This window comes from Triplophysa rosa, linkage group LG8, assembly GCF_024868665.1.
Source record: "Triplophysa rosa linkage group LG8, Trosa_1v2, whole genome shotgun sequence".
In the NCBI taxonomy this organism is placed as follows: domain Eukaryota; kingdom Metazoa; phylum Chordata; class Actinopteri; order Cypriniformes; family Nemacheilidae; genus Triplophysa; species Triplophysa rosa.
In genome coordinates this window covers 17,879,664-17,892,365 of record NC_079897.1, presented here as the reverse complement: position 1 = coordinate 17,892,365, position 12,702 = coordinate 17,879,664, and the positions used below count along the sequence as shown (strand labels likewise).

At 37.8% G+C, this 12,702-nt stretch overlaps 1 protein-coding gene across 6 annotated transcripts in view; it reads right to left on the bottom strand.

The window, feature by feature from the left end:
- prkcg (protein kinase C, gamma) overlaps nt 1–12,702 on the bottom strand; it is a 31,798-nt gene that overhangs the window by 6,449 nt on the left and 12,647 nt on the right. For 5 of the 6 annotated variants that reach the window (XM_057339177.1, XM_057339173.1, XM_057339174.1 and 2 more), the window contains 7 exons: nt 10,614–10,696; nt 9,272–9,383; nt 7,533–7,661; nt 6,339–6,495; nt 5,951–6,152; nt 5,016–5,198; nt 2,062–2,235 (listed from right to left, as the gene is read on the bottom strand). In XM_057339177.1, coding sequence (XP_057195160.1) covers nt 2,062–2,235; nt 5,016–5,198; nt 5,951–6,152; nt 6,339–6,495; nt 7,533–7,661; nt 9,272–9,383; nt 10,614–10,696 — 1,040 coding nt within the window. The remainder of the gene's footprint in view (nt 1–2,061; nt 2,236–5,015; nt 5,199–5,950; nt 6,153–6,338; nt 6,496–7,532; nt 7,662–9,271; nt 9,384–10,613; nt 10,697–12,702) is intronic. The other variant, XM_057339175.1, reaches the window with a different exon arrangement.

Genomic DNA, 12,702 nt, shown 5'->3' with positions numbered 1-12,702 from the left:
AACATGAATTATTAAGCATTTAATAAAAGTCCACAGTTGATAAGCAGTAAGCCAAATCATCAACAATGATTACAAAATATTTTAATATTTTCATACATGTAACAAATTACATATTTGTGTCAAAAACTTGACTTCTTACATCACAAGTATGGATCTGTGTATTAGATAAGTAAAAGCAAATGCACAAGAAAAATCTATGTTCCCTGCTTCATAATTGCAAATGCGCATTATAATATAATTATTTATGATGTCATTGTTGTATAACAATAATTGTTTAGCTAAAACTGATTATGTTTTAAGCCAGAACCAGTTTAATTCATTTTAAAATGCTTAAATCCCTTCAGCTGACACATACAGATTTTCCACCAAAGTCAGCACAAAAGATGCTAAAAAGCAGCAGGGTCTGTCTGGACCTACTAATAAAGCTCTTACTAAGTTCACAATTAAACACACACAATTACAACCTTGTGATGGCACAATGGACCTTGTAGAAAGCTGCACATTAGTATTGTAGTATTGTGATTAACATATAGTCATTACCACAGTAATGTACTACCCTCATTTACTTGAGAGGCATCAGAATAGAGCATCTGGTGTTAGAAAGATTTAAACGTCTCATCATTAAAAATGCCTGCATTCTTCCACCGAGCATCTGATGACTGATGTAACAGACATTGTTATTGCTGTAACAGAGTAACTCTACCTCAGGTAGCCTACCTGATATGAGAAACACCGTACACCATTCCAAACACACATACACACTGTTATAAATTCACAGGAGAAAAAGAATCAAGTGATTTGACATGAGTTATTTAAACCTTAAAAAGCCATTAAGGCCAGACTTAAACACACACACATGCCACTGCTCTTTCTCTCTTTGAATACTACAGCTGCCAGTGTATTTCATTAGGCTGATTGCCACTTTGCAGTGTGTGTCTGCTAAAAGAGGTCTCACAATTAGCACTGGGGAAAGTCATTTTTCAAAGCAAAATGAGGCAACTAACAGACATCTGAAAACAGCTCTCCAAATAGCTACTGATTGAATTGCAGATTAGACATTAGTTTCAGAAACGATTTATTATGACAAGGTGAAAAAAAAAACGATGAACAAATTGTCTTTTATTATGAACGACCTATCGCCTTTACGTTTGAAAAGCAGCGGACGAATGCCATGAATCACTGATGTTGCTCCAGGTTGCCAGTTAAGGACAAGTATAGCAGTATTTCAAAAAGAGTTAAAGCTATTAAGGGGACAAGATGCCCCACTATGATATAATACTGTCAAATCGTTCCATTATTTTGTCCACCTACTGTTCGTGTTGACATTATAATGTATAAACTCAAAATTTAAAAAGCAAGGTACCCATTATTCCATTTCCACTCCAGACTGCTAATGATCTTGTTAAGGGCACAAAGCCAATTAATACATTTCATCTTTTAGTCCCTATCAAAGCCAACGTATACAACAATTTAATGAGGTAAAATACATATTAACTGTGATACTTTTGCAATGTTTAAACCTCTTTAAAACAACTGGTCATTTAAAACTAACCTAAAAGTGAAGATCTGCGTAACCCATGACATTTCAATGCATGTACTGTATATTTCATAATTTACATACGTATAGTGTATGCATGCATGACCTCAGACTCCCATAGGTTCACACGCGCTCACACACACACACACTCACACACTCTCATATACACACACGTGTTGGGTTTCCATGTTTTACGGGGACATTGCATAGACGCAATGGTTTTTATACTGTACAAACTGTATATCATATTCCCTACCCTAACCCTACCCCTAAACCTAACAATCACACAAAACTTTCTGCTCTTTTACATTTTCAAAAAACTTAATTTTGTATGATTTATAAGCTTGTTTCCTCATGGGACCAAAAAATGTCCCCACAAGGACAAGGATTTTGGATATTGCCATCTTTGTGGGGACATCTTGTCCCCATACTGTAGGGTTTACCAGGTACACACACACACACACACACACACACGCACACACGCACACACACACACACACACACACACGCACACACGCACTCACCTCAGTCTGAAAGGCGCAGTAAAGAGAGGTCAGGAAGTGAGGACGTCCCGTGAGGCCCAGCACTCTCCTCTCCACCATAGCGCTCTCTGTATCCTCATCCTGAAACAGCACGTCTTTCTTCAACACCTTCACTGCAAACAGACGCTCACTCCCCCTCTCCTCTGCCAATAACACCTATGTGAAGATGAGGAAACACTTCCTGAACGTTAATAATTAAGAGTTCATCCTCTTCTGTTCACATTCATCCAGCAGAGACTCGATTAGACAAACACAAAAAGAGAAAAGGAAACATCATTTGACGCTGGTTTAACATGGATAGACTTCAACCAGTGGAACATACTGTAGTCTCAAATCAAACAACCCGAGTGCACGCACACACGCACATGCACACATTCTGCAGAACAGGAAATAATATATTCTGAAGAATGTTGGTAACCAAACAACATTGGCCTCCATTGACTTCTACTGTATGGAAACAAAAACCACATTTCTCAAAATATCTTCTTCTGAGTCATAATCTGAACAACATGAGGGTGAATAAATGATGACAGAATTTTAATTTTTGGGTGAACTATCCCTTTAATAGTTCTAACTGTAGGCTTTATCTTCTTTGCACAGAACATAATTACTTTTTTCGTATGATTTTGGAGCGAAAATGTCATTTCACCACAACGATAAAGAGCAAAAATAGTGCAGTCAAAAGAAACTGAAAATGAAACTGAAATATAAATGACATTCCTTTCATGTAGATTAGCTTCTTCCTCACGTGAGCTGCTCTCTCTTCATATCTTCCTCTTTTTTCTCCGGCTCCGTGTCATTTTTCTATCTCTGGGTCCCAGTTCTCTCTCTCTCTCTCTGCTCCTCTCTTTAATCTCGTCCCTCGTTTTTATCCTTTCTTTAGCACGGCTCTGCGCCCCGGAGGATGTGCTGTCTATTGAGCATACCCCGGGCCTCTTATATAACCAAATAACCGCACCAGCACTCGCACAGAAGCACACGTTCAAAGGAACACACAAAATCTACACTTCCAAACATTGTGAAATGACACAGGTGTGCCCACAGAGGCAAACAAACATTCCTCCGCAACACCCAAACAAATACTAAACGAAAAGCGCACACGCTCTCGTGTCATTTTTCCTGAGGGATCAAACAGCTCAGGCCTTTACTCGTTTGCTCTGCAGTGCACTGACAGATGACAACCGCATCTAATATTCCGCTCAGCACAGACAGAGGAATAATGCTTTGTTTGATCAATTTGCCTCATAATATTCCAACATTCCCACGCCTGCCCCCATCATACAGCTGCTCGGGCCCCACAGCGTGCTTCTTACACACCGAGTATTACAAATCGAGCTTTTATTTATCACACAACAGGATTGCCATGTATCTACACAGCTCCAGGTATTTCAAGGTAAATGAGGTAGGCTATGCGATTCGCTGGACCTCAGATGATTTTACATGTGTGTACAATTCTGCATTACAGCAGGGAAGGGGAAATCAGCCTGTACTTTTTCAAATGGGACCAGAAAAGCAGTTTTGCTCTTTGCCTGAATTACTGGCAGCCCAACAATGACTGAAACAAAGGTTCTGTTCAAGGACACTTCAACCTTGTTACTTCACTTTACATCTATAGAGAAAGAATATGTAGCTACTGCTTGTCTGCTGATGTCTGAGAAAGCCTGAGAAAGCCAGCTTTTTTACTTAAGCCATAATGACTGGGTCCACTTCAGAGCTCGTTTAGAAGCCCGTTTACCAGACGAACTGAATGCATAAAGTTGTGTGACGGTCAGTGAATTTTTACTGTAAGTGGTGGTACTGCCATCTCAAGATGAAACTATAGAGTAAATGTATTTACATTTATTCAGATGCTTTCATCCAAAGTGACTTACAAAAGAAGGCGCATTTAAAGGAATAATTCACCCAAATATTAATATTTACATTCTTTTTTATTTCTGTTTATATTACAATTTTGTCATGTTATCTTCTTACAAGTTGTCATATGTGGGTTGTTTTTCAGAAGACATGAGCGCACTGCTCTGTATGTTTATGCATACAGCTAACGTATTGGTCTCTTAAGACGTTCAAAATATCAATAGTTTTCTCTCACAAACGTATAATTTTGCTTTAGAACACATTTATTAACACAGTCAAGTCAATTGGATTATTTACATGATGGATGGATGTGCTTTTTGGAGATTCGCCATTTTGGATCCCACATAAAAAAACAACACGATGGTATTTAAACATAAAATTATTTGCTTGTGATCAACTGAAGAAAGGAACGCCTATAAAGCTGGGACGGCATGAGGGTGTGTAAATTGACAGAATTGTCATATGTATGGGTGAAGTATTTCTTTAACTTTTTGCCTTTGGAATGTTCCTTTCAATTTTCAGTGTTTCATTTACAGTAGATTCAGTAGGCATAACTTAAGGCCAAAGTTATAAAAAAGCTATTATTTTTCCAGTGCTCATTATAGTTCAAGAACAAGCATACATGTGATTAAACACATGTAAGCCTTTACTTTAACACCTAGTTCAAGTTGAATTGTTTCCTTAAATGACCAGCGTGTAATTTTCTATATCTATTGGCAGAAATGCAATATAATATACATAATTATGTCTTCAGATGTGTATAAAGACCTTACATAATGAAATGTTATGTTTTTATTACCTTAGAATGAGCTATTTCTATCTGCATGCACCGCAGGTCCCTTGCATGTAATTTGCCATGTTTTGTCAGCCTCTGTAGTGCTTTGAATGGGAGGGGTGGAGTGAGCCGTTGGTTGCAATTCGCAACCTCAGCGCTAGATGCCGCTAGATTTTACTAACCGGTCCTTCAAGGAACAAATATGTGTATTTTGAATGACTAAATTAGTTCAAAACTAATTTGTTCCAAAAACTATATGCAAAAGCTTTAAACATATTGTAGTAAATGCATTATAGTTTTATAGTACCTTGCCAAAACTCCCTTTGCCCAGAACCATGAGGAAGTTAAAATCGTGCAGTCTGATAAGGCCTTTGCCTGTGTGCGGTACAATGGGAGTTGGGCTCAGAGCAGACGGGGTCACAGCAGTCACAGGTGCTGTCAGGCTAGCAGTAACAGGAGGAATGGAGGGAACCAGAACTTCTTCTGGCACCTACAGACATGGAGATAAATGTGGTATGAGAGAGAGAGAGAGAGAGAGAGCGAGAGAGAGCGAGAGAGAGCGAGAGAGAGAGCGAGAGAGAGCGAGAGAGCGAGAGAGAGCGAGAGAGAGCGAGCGCGCGAGAGAGAGAGAGAGAGAGAGAGAGAGAGAGAGAGAGAGAGAGAGAGAGACTACACAAATCTACACTGCCCTCTTGTGGAAGTGTTATGAAAGTAACATAATTCCTGTACTGCTGTAATTGAAAAAAGGCTTTGAGCAGTTTGACAGACAATGTTTTACGGTGTGTTATCATGCGTCACTTTCTTGACACTTTTATCATATTTTATTTATTTATTACAGACACAATCCCCCTAGAGCAACCTTAGCTTAAAGGGATACTTCACCCAAAAATGAAAATTCTGTCATCATTTACTCACTTTCGAGTTGGTAATGGGGGGCAAGATAGTTTTGGTTATAAGCATTCTTCCAAATATCTTTCTCTAAAGAAATTTATACAGACTCGAAAGGTGAGTAAATGATGACAGAATTGTCATTTTTGAGTGAAGTACCCCTTTAAGTGTCCTACTCAAGGGCACAATGTTGATACAGTTCATGGATTGGACTGACACTTAAGGAAACTATCAGTAACTAGCCCAGATATTTAAATATAAACCAATAAAAAAATGAAGATAAACAAAAAAGCAAGCAGTTTGCACAATGAAGTGCAATAAGGGCAAATGCAGTGATGGTGTAAGAGCAAGTACCTGCAGGTCTGGGTCAGGCACAGGGATGTTATAATACTCTCCCTCATCCTGGTTGAGAAGTTTAAACCAGCCGCTGACAGAACGTCTGAATATTTCACTGACGCCGAATGACAAAGCGCCCATGAAGTCATTCCGTGAGGTCCGATCCCAGTCCCAGACTTCCACAGACAAACGCCTGTCCCACTGCCTCCCCCGCACTGAACTAAACAGAAGAAACAAACATAAAAACTTCCTACCAACTCATACAACGTAAACAGCAACCACCATAAAACTGCCTATTGCATGTGTAAGCGCCACTCAATATCTCAAATGCAAAAACCTAGATGTATTTTTACGGTTACATCTATAGTTTACACAAAAGCACTACCACACACACATAGACACTCACAAAGTGAAGGTCTCGTTCCAGATAGGGTTGAGTGTAGAACGGATGGTTTTGGTTTTCTGTTTGCTCTGGCTCTTTGGATCAGGGATGAGTTTGAGCTTCACATAAGGGTCTGACAGGCCATTAGGGTCCATGGGGATCAGATTATGTGCTTCATGTACTGAAACATAAATGACATATTGAAAATTAGGCATTTGTGGGTTGTACTTGCATGTGAAGGCAAAATGTTACTGTTACAGTGCATCAGATCAAATAAAAGCTTACATTGAGGTATTTACACACAGTATGTGTTAAAGGTAGTTCACCCCAAAATGACAATTCTTTCATCAATTGCTCACCCTTACGTAATTTCAAACCTGTATGACTTTCTTTCTTCTGCAGAACACAAAAGAAGATATTTGGGCTCCATTGTCTTCCATTGTATGGTCACAAAACCATTGACTGTCACACATTTCTCAAAATACCTTCTTTTGTGTTCCACAGAAGATAGAGTCAAATACAGGTTTTGAACCACACGAGGGTAAAGAAATGAAAAAATTCTCTTTTTTCTTTCCAGATCATGTGATTAAACAAAAATGTGTAGCGCAAAACAAATACCATTTACATTTTTCCCTGCAACAGAGTGTACATTTTAATTTTGAATTTCTTGTTAAAAGTACATGTAGTCAAATTTATCAGTCGGCTAGCATGTAGACGGCCTCTAACACACCCACGAAAAGCCACAAAACTCTCATTTTGATTTAATGGGATGTTTAAATGAACATAAATCTATAAGTCTGTAAATCCTGCAGCTGGTTCTCATTAAAACAACAGCGCTGCATTGGAAACGTTCACATTCTCGGTATGGCATTAGTAGTCTTCTCACTGCTCATTAATCTCTCTACAGTGGCGCTGATCTGAGGGCCACATGCTCAGTTAGGTTGACACAGTGCAGCTAATGCATTGTAATACAGCAGCTTGTGTGTTTATAATTAGCCTTATCCTCATGAACTGATGATGCTGTATACACACATTTCCCTCTGCTGGAGGGAAGCTTAACTGTGCCGCGCCGCTCGGCGATTCACTTCCTTAAACAGCAAATTTTTCTACCTCTCTCAATGAGGTTCTTCCTCTGGGTATGAATAAGGGTCCCTCAATTAACATTATTTGTAAAGTGTAATAGCGTTCAACAGCTTTCAGACCTGCCGTCATGCTCACCTGAAATAATGATGTCCTCTTTCTCACCGCGAACGGTCAGGCGAATGCGGCCTCTTTTCTCAGTGTGGTCCTGTCCGCAGAGGCTGGGGACGCTGTTCTCACAGCGCTTGTGTACATTCATGTCACAACCTTTCACACACAAAAAAGAGAAAGAGAGAGTTGGGTTTATAGATAAAAGAGATATAAACTTTTAGTCTCCTGCCTGTCCAAGAGAGATTAATGTGAAGAGTCATAGCGGCACGTTGTTCTTTATGACACAGCAGGCTGAAACAACATGCTGTCAGCCATCACAGTTTGTTTTATTATATTCTGGGAGTGCAGCACGTTGTGCAAATTGCATTATATCATATGGTTGTTATGACATGGATTAAAGCTGAGTTAAAGAGAATTAATTCAGTATGATATATCCATTATAATATTGATATAAAACATCACCACTCTTCACTGATACCATTACAGATATTTATATAAACTATGTGATTTATAACAATTGTCTTGATGATTATGGTATGCAGATTATGTTTATAATATTTGGATGTAGGAATTAATATTGTAGAGGTGTGGATAAAATGTGATACAATTATATTGTTGTTGTCCTTCCAAAACCTCGGATGTCCAAATTAGCTGTTTTCATGAAGTGGAAAAAACACTGTACTTTTTAAATTATTAAATACAGTGTTGTCAATACTTGTTATTGGTTAGATACATGTAAAACCCAGAGATAAACATAAAGGGTGATTTAAGATAATGACTGATGACAGAAAATAAAAATCAGAAAATATGGAGATACAAGGTTTCAGAAAGAGAGTAGCAATATTTTACTAAATGAAAATTGGCTAGTTCACACAAAATTGGAAGTTAACCTGTATGACTTGGTGTATGTCATGATATTTAGCAGGAATCGCTTTCTTCCATACAATCAAAATGTATGGGGCCAGGTATTAACAAAATTTTAAATGCTCTCTCATTTGTAAGTCTCTTTGGATAAAGGATAAATGTACAGTAATACAAATGTATAGCCATTGTAGCCATGTACTTACATTGCATGGAAAAAAGCTTGAAATTCACTTAATATTTCTGTTTTTATAAAAAATGTCAGATTTGGATCCGCACAAATTTAATAAAAAAATAAGTAACCATTTCAAAATCATTTTTTTATTTTAAAATGTACTGTTTATAGGTATGTGTTTGGTAAATTATTTTTGTTTCATTCTGTGAACTAACATGTCTTTCAAATTTCAAATAAAAAGTTTCTATTTGCATTTATTTGCAAAAAATGAAAACTGGAGAAACAGGTCAAATTTAACAGAAAAGATGCTCTGTATTTTTTCAGACCTCAAATACTGCAAAGAAAACAAGTTCATATTCACTTTTAAGCAACATAACAATAATATTTGTAGGCTATATGTATTTAGGAAAACTTTTTTTATGTGATAACCTCATTTTTATCACAGTTTTCATGTGTCTTGTCATGCTGTCAGTCTTTCACATTCCAACGCTGTTGGATGAATTTATGTCACTCGTGAGGTTTGATTTTGTTGAAATTCAACAGACACTGGACTGGAATGATCGCAATACAACTAGAAATGTTGATTAAATTAAAATTTGGAATGGTCTCAAAATTGTTTCTGACTGTATATGGATGGTAAAGTGGTGCCATGAAGGTTTGTAGTGAGGCAAGCAGGCATTTAAACGTCCTTGAATTGTGATTGGCAGAATTACAGTAGAAGTGAACTCACTGGGACATTTCATGCCCTGATGTATGAGGCCGTAGAGTAGAGAGCCACACTGATCACAGAAGGTAGGACTGGAGTATGTATGTACCTTAAACTTGTGTTTGCTCTTGAGATCCTAGACGGAGTGAAAGAGAAATATTGTACTGGTTTAATTATTTAATCACTTAGTCTGTTAGCAATAGCACTTGATACTGTATGAGAATATGAGATTTCATATTTAATACAGCCAGCCATGAGTGTCCAATTCCTTGAAAAGGTAGAAAGAGAATGAGATTTAAATAATGCATATGACGTGACAAGCACTCTATACATAGAATGATTTGTTTTTATGCACAGACACACTGAGCATACGCACAAATAATAAACACACCCCTGGCTTTCTCACTCTCTCTCTCTCTTAAGGTCCAGAGAAAATGCTTCATTTCAAAGTGACTTTTTCACTCGGAGCCAATTAGCTCAGGCTATTTTGAGGATGAATGGTGGATGAATATACGAGTTCAGTTCAGCTGTGAAAACTGAATCCATGCTAAATGCCCTCTCTCTCTCTCTCTCTCTCTCTCTCTCTCTCTCTCTCTCTCTCTCTCTCTCTCTGTCCGTGCTGGCTGCTCTTTTTCTTCATCTTCCTTCACACTTTTCTCTCTCTGTCTGTCACATAGACATCATTGGCCGGCATTTCTTTTGGCCTAGTCACACATGCACGGCTGCACACAATAATTCCTCTATCTCATTTTCCAAGCATTTTATTTAGCTGCTTATAAAAAATAGAAAAAATAGAGAGAGAAAGAGTGAAATATACTGTAGATGTAGTAGCCCATTTTTCCTTTTCACACGTATTCTCGCACTCACTCTGTACTATGGGACTGTCGGTAGCAGTGTAACACCATCCCGCCACTTTCCCTGCATGTTTTATCAGAGCATGAATAAAAAAAGCGAGAGAGAAAAGTGATGCTCTTTTTCCCTTATAAGGCCTTTCTCTGGTAAAGAATGAAGAAATACAAGAGAAAGCAATAAAAGGATAGTCGGGAAAAAGGAAATGATGGCATGTGACCGTGAGATCAACTTCTGTGCGGCTTACTCAGCTAAAAAATAAATGGCTTGCTAGGCAAAAGTGTGAAAATGAAGAACGGAGATGGATGGGTAATGGAGGATACAGGAGATTGAGAGATGAAATATGGTGAACACAGCGGAGAATGAAACGTGAGGAAAAAGGTTATATGAGATCAATATACAGTACAACGAAAAGAAAAATGCGAGGATGGAAAAAACGTTAATGGAAGAAGAATGAATGTACACATGCACAAAGACATCTGTAGACACACAGCACATACATACATAGGAAACATACCTCCGCTTTGGGTGCAGTGATGGCCCCAGGACAGGTAAAAGTAACAAACTCATGACAGCGTTTGTGCACCACAAAACTGCAGACTGAGAGAAAAACAAACCATTATTTGTTCAAGCGATTCGCTTGTGTTACACAGAAAACATGTCATGCACTTCAAGATTTATTAAATAATAGGTTAAGACTTAAATAAAGATTTAAATTTTTATAAATAATTTCAGTAACACTTTACAATAAAAGTTGTGTGTTAACAACCATTTAATGCATTTGCTGACATAAACTAACAACGAACAATACTTCTACAGTTCACCCAAAGATATAAATTCTGTCTTCGTTTCCTCACCTTCGAGTTGTTCCAAATCTGTATAAATGTTTTTGTTCTGATGAACACAGAGAAAGATATTTGGAAGAATGCTTGTAACCAAACATTTCTTGGACCCCATTGACTAGCATAGTAGGAAAAGTTACTTTGTAATTTTTTTGTTCTATTGAACACAAAAGATGTTTTGAAGAATGTGGGAAAGCAAACAGTTCTGAGGCTTTTTTGACAACCATTGTCATTTTTCCTACTATGGTACTGTAATCAATAGTGGCCATGAACTGTTTGGTTCGTCCAAATATCTCTCTGTGTTCAACAAAACAAAGAAATTTATACAGATTTGTAACAACTACAGAGTCAGTAATTCATGACAGAATTTCCATTTTTGAACCTTAAATCGTGTATACACATTGCATTGCATCTAAAACAAACGATAATATTCATTTTAGCCCTATCATATAACCCCTTTAACAAATGGAACTTTACTGTAAAGTGTTGCTATAATTTCTTTAAGACATTTCCAAAATAATGACTTAAAATTAATTTACAAATGCATGAGTTTAGGACAACATGCAATGCTTACACATGCAATATGTGCATGGTAGACTGTTTATACAAATACTGAATACCAATATTTATACATTTTAAAGGTCCAGTGTTGAATTTTAGAAGCATCTAGCGGTGAGGTTGTGAATTGCAACCAACGAAGCACTACGGTGGCTGACACAGAACTAAGATGTTGTCACGTTTTCGCTTCTTTGCTGAAGGAGATAACGTATTTACGACACATTGTCCGTTTAGGGCTACTGTAGAAACAACATGGCGAATTCCGTGCAAGCAGACCCACGTTTTATGTAGATAGAAATAGCTCATTCTAAGGTTATAAAAAATAACGCTTCATTATGTAAGGTCTTTATACACCTCTGAACACATAGTTATGTATATTATATTGCATTTCTGTCAAAACATTTTTTCCTTCCAAAAAATTTGACATTGGACCTTTAAACAGATGTCTTAAGTCATGATGCAGCAAAAGATGACAATAAGGTACCCCTTTTATAAATAGCCTGTAAATGGCTTATCAAACTATCAATATATATAACACGCTTACAAGCAACAGACGTTGACCCAAAATGCTTTACAAGCTATATTTATACTGTCATGGCTCTGCCTCACTTAATCATGTTTTTCTTGGTCCTGTGGCAGAGTCATGATAAAGCCTTTGGTTATGTGTGGAGAGAAACATATTATTGTCCTTTTGACAATAATATGTGTTCTCTCCAGTGTCTCGTCATTGGCCTCTCCCCTCTCGTTTTATGTATTGCTTCCCTGCCGTGTCTAATGTTCCTCACCTGCCCTGTGTAATTATCCCTCGTTTGTCTTGCCTTTATAATACCCTCATGTTTCATTGTCTTGTTGCTCGGTCATTGTATTCAGTTTGTCTTGTTGCTCGTCCAGTGTCAGCCGTTATTGCCTGTTCTTGTTCCCATTGTTGCTGTTTTTGTCATCCTAGTAAGTGTTTAGTTTAGTTTGTCTAGTGTTTATTCAGTCTAGTGTCAGTTAGTCTTCTTCTTGTTTATCCTGTTTTCCTGTTAATCTGTTATCCCCATCGTGGGTCTTTGTTTTTGTTTCTTTGTTAAATAAAATCAGTTTGTTAACACCTTCATCCCTGCTGCCTGCGCTTGGGTTCTTCCACTGTGATCCGTGACAGAGAATGACCGAGCCCTATCAGAACCCAGCAGGCAGCAAGATGGACGGCACGGCGTCGTCCTC